This window comes from Symphalangus syndactylus, chromosome 18 (genome assembly GCF_028878055.3).
Source record: "Symphalangus syndactylus isolate Jambi chromosome 18, NHGRI_mSymSyn1-v2.1_pri, whole genome shotgun sequence".
In the NCBI taxonomy this organism is placed as follows: Eukaryota; Metazoa; Chordata; class Mammalia; order Primates; family Hylobatidae; genus Symphalangus; species Symphalangus syndactylus.
Window position 1 is genome coordinate 49,202,095 of NC_072440.2, and position 3,004 is coordinate 49,205,098.

The 3,004-nt window shown below is 40.4% G+C and overlaps 1 protein-coding gene across 1 annotated transcript; it reads right to left on the reverse strand.

Annotated features, from left to right (window-relative positions):
- Positions 1-2,235: 2,235 nt before the first annotated feature.
- LOC134733624 (peptidyl-prolyl cis-trans isomerase A-like 4C) lies at positions 2,236-2,745 on the reverse strand. The gene has a single exon (XM_063624005.1). It carries the CDS (start codon positions 2,743-2,745, stop codon positions 2,251-2,253), a length of 495 nt encoding a protein of 164 aa, XP_063480075.1. The 3' UTR covers positions 2,236-2,250.
- Between the last annotated feature and the right edge of the window lie 259 nt (positions 2,746-3,004).

Below are 3,004 nucleotides of genomic sequence, written 5' to 3' on the forward strand. Positions count from 1 at the left end.
CTTTTCCTGTGAGGTTAGAATGAACACTGTTAGCTAAGACATTTGGGCCTCCAAATCCTAAACCTTTTAGAATGTTAGTTTATTATTTGTTTTTTACCTAAATTATTTTCTGTTTATTCAAGAACCTGAGGTCTATCTAGTTACATTTTTATTTTTTTATGTTGAAACAAAGTCTCCCTCTGTTGCCAAGGCTGGAGTGCATTGGCATGATCTCGGCTTACTGCAACCTCTGCCTCCCAGGTTCAAGTGATTCTCCTGCCTCAGCCTCCCGAGTAGCTGGGATTACAGGGGCATACCACCACACCTAGCTAATTTTTGTATTTTTAGTAGAGATGGGGTTTCACCATGCTGGCCAGGCTAGTCTCAAACTCCTGACTTCGGGTGATCTGCCTGCCTCAGGATCCCAAAGTGCTGGGATTATAGGCATGAGCCACCATGCCTGGCTGTATCCAGTTACATTTTTAAGACTAGCCGGGCTTAATATATCTTTGGTCTTTAGCTCAATTCAATTTGTTGAATTTTGTCCATTGTACTTCATGTGACACAGAATATATCTTAATTTAAAAAGACGTATGTTTGTTGAGCTATCTGTTACATTTGTATATCTTGGAATTTTAAAAAATATAAACCACAGAAGCCAATTATGGCTGACATTAACAATAAATAGGTTTATCACAGAAATAGTGGGGAACTTGTAGAACTGTTGAGAAGGCTAGAAAGGCAGATCAAAGCTAGGCAGCCAGGAAATGTACACCAAACCATGCTGTAGAACTTATCCAGGGAGGAAACCACTGTCACCACCAGCAAGAAGTAACGCTGAAGCTGCAGAGAGCAACAATTGCAGCAATTGCTCAATCCTAGGCTAACTGCAAAGCTACCAGCACCACTCCCACTTGTTCACTATGCAACAGATATTGTAGCAGCTGCTACATGGCCTCCACCAGAAACAAGAGAAAGCATAATTGAATCTGCTTCTTTTTTTATTAATTCCGAAGTCGAAATTCAGCACTGGCAAACAGATTGGCAAAACCTAAATCATATGCTTGTACCCTAGCTGCAAAGGAGGCTGAGAAAGCAAGCATTTGGCATTTTAACTTCTAAAGCAGGAGGTGGTTTCTTGTTTTCATCAAAACTGATAGGGCTGAGGAATTCCTCAAACACAGAAACAAACATCAAATAATAAATATTCATGCTTTAACTTGTTCAATATCAATATAAACTTTCCCTTTTGAAAGTAAACACAAAAGACCCAAGCTTCCTTCTAGCAGAGTGCAACTATTTCTCTAATAATTGAACGTGTACCTACAATCTTTTGAACAACGAAACAATAAAAAATTCTCAATCACAGCATGTACTCTGAGTCTAAGAATTCTGGGTCATGTCCATTCCTCTACAAAGTTCTCCACTATACTCTCTTGACATTCTGCCATATATCATTTAAAAATTAAGTTAATCACCCTCAATAAGCCCTATTTTAAAAAGAGGGATAAATGGAGAGGAAAGAAGGAAACTTGTTAAGATACATAAGTATGCACAAGACAGTACAAGAAAAACAATGTGTTTGGATGTCAAGGCTCTCCTTTCTGCAAGTGGCCACCAGGTCACTGTTGGCATCTATGGCCATGTGCCCTCAGCTAACACCTCTGCTAGTCAGGGTTTTACCTTGTGAGATGACCCAATATTCATTCCTGACAGAGAAATGTCCTTGATAATCTATTTGTGTGAGTGTGCCATGATCATTGTTAATTTCTTTCATTAAAAAAAATAGACTTTATTTTTTGAGCAGTTTTAGCTTTATGGAAATATCGAGCAGAAAGTACAGAGTTCTCACATACTCTCACCTTTATCCTACCCCCAGTTTACATTAGGGTTCACTCTTTGTGTGGTACAGGTCTATGAATTTTGCAAAACGCATAATGTCATGTACCCATCATTACCAAAGTATTTTCAATCCCCTAAAAATCGCCTGTTTTGGAACTATTTATCTCGCTACCCATCCCCAAACCCCTGGCAACCACTGATGTTTTTTTTTTGCTGTTGTTGTTACTTAGTTTTTATTTCATAGTCATAAACTTAACTCAACTCTGCAATCCAGCTAGCGTGGAAGGGAACAAGGAAAACATGGAACCCAAAGGGAACTGCAGCAAGAGCACAAAGATTCTAGGATATTGCAAGCAAATGTGGTGGAGGGGTGCTCTCCTGAGCTACAGAAGGAATGAGTCTGGTGTTAAAATAAAACACAAGTCAAACTCAGTAGAATTGTCCACAGTCAGCAATGGTGATCTTCTTGCTGGTCTTGCCATTCCTGTACCCAAAGTGCTCCATGGCTTCCGCAATATTCACGCTTTCTTTCACCTTGCCAAAGGCCACATGCTTGCCATCCAACCACTCAGTCTTGGCAGTGCAGATGAAAACCTGGGAACCATTTGTGTTGGGTCCAGCATTTGCCATGGACAAGATGCCAGAACCTGTATGCTTTAGGATGAGGTTCTCATCATCAAATTTGTCCCCATAGAGGGACTTGCCACCAGTGCCATTATGGCATGTGAAGTCACCACCCTGACACATAAACCCTGGAATAATTCTGTGAAAGCAGGAACTCTTATAATGAAATTTCTCTCCAGTGCTCAGAGCACGAAACTTTTCTGCTGTCTTTGGAATCTTGTCTGCACACAGTTTGATGGAGACGCGGCCCGAGGGCTTGCCGTCAATGGTGATGTCAAAAAACACGATGGAGCTGACCATGGCTAATAGTACAGGGCTCCCAGCGACGGCTGTGTCTCCAAAGATAACCACTGATCTTTTTACTGTCTTTATAGTTTGGCCTTTTCCAGAATGTCGTATAGTTGAAATCACAGTATGTACCCTTTTCAGACTGGCTTCTTTCAGTTAGCAAAATGTATTTGTTTTTTCTGTATCTTTTTGTGGCTTGATAGTTTTTTCCTTTGGGCACTGAACAATATTACACTGTATGACTATACCATCGTTTGCTTATGTAGTCACC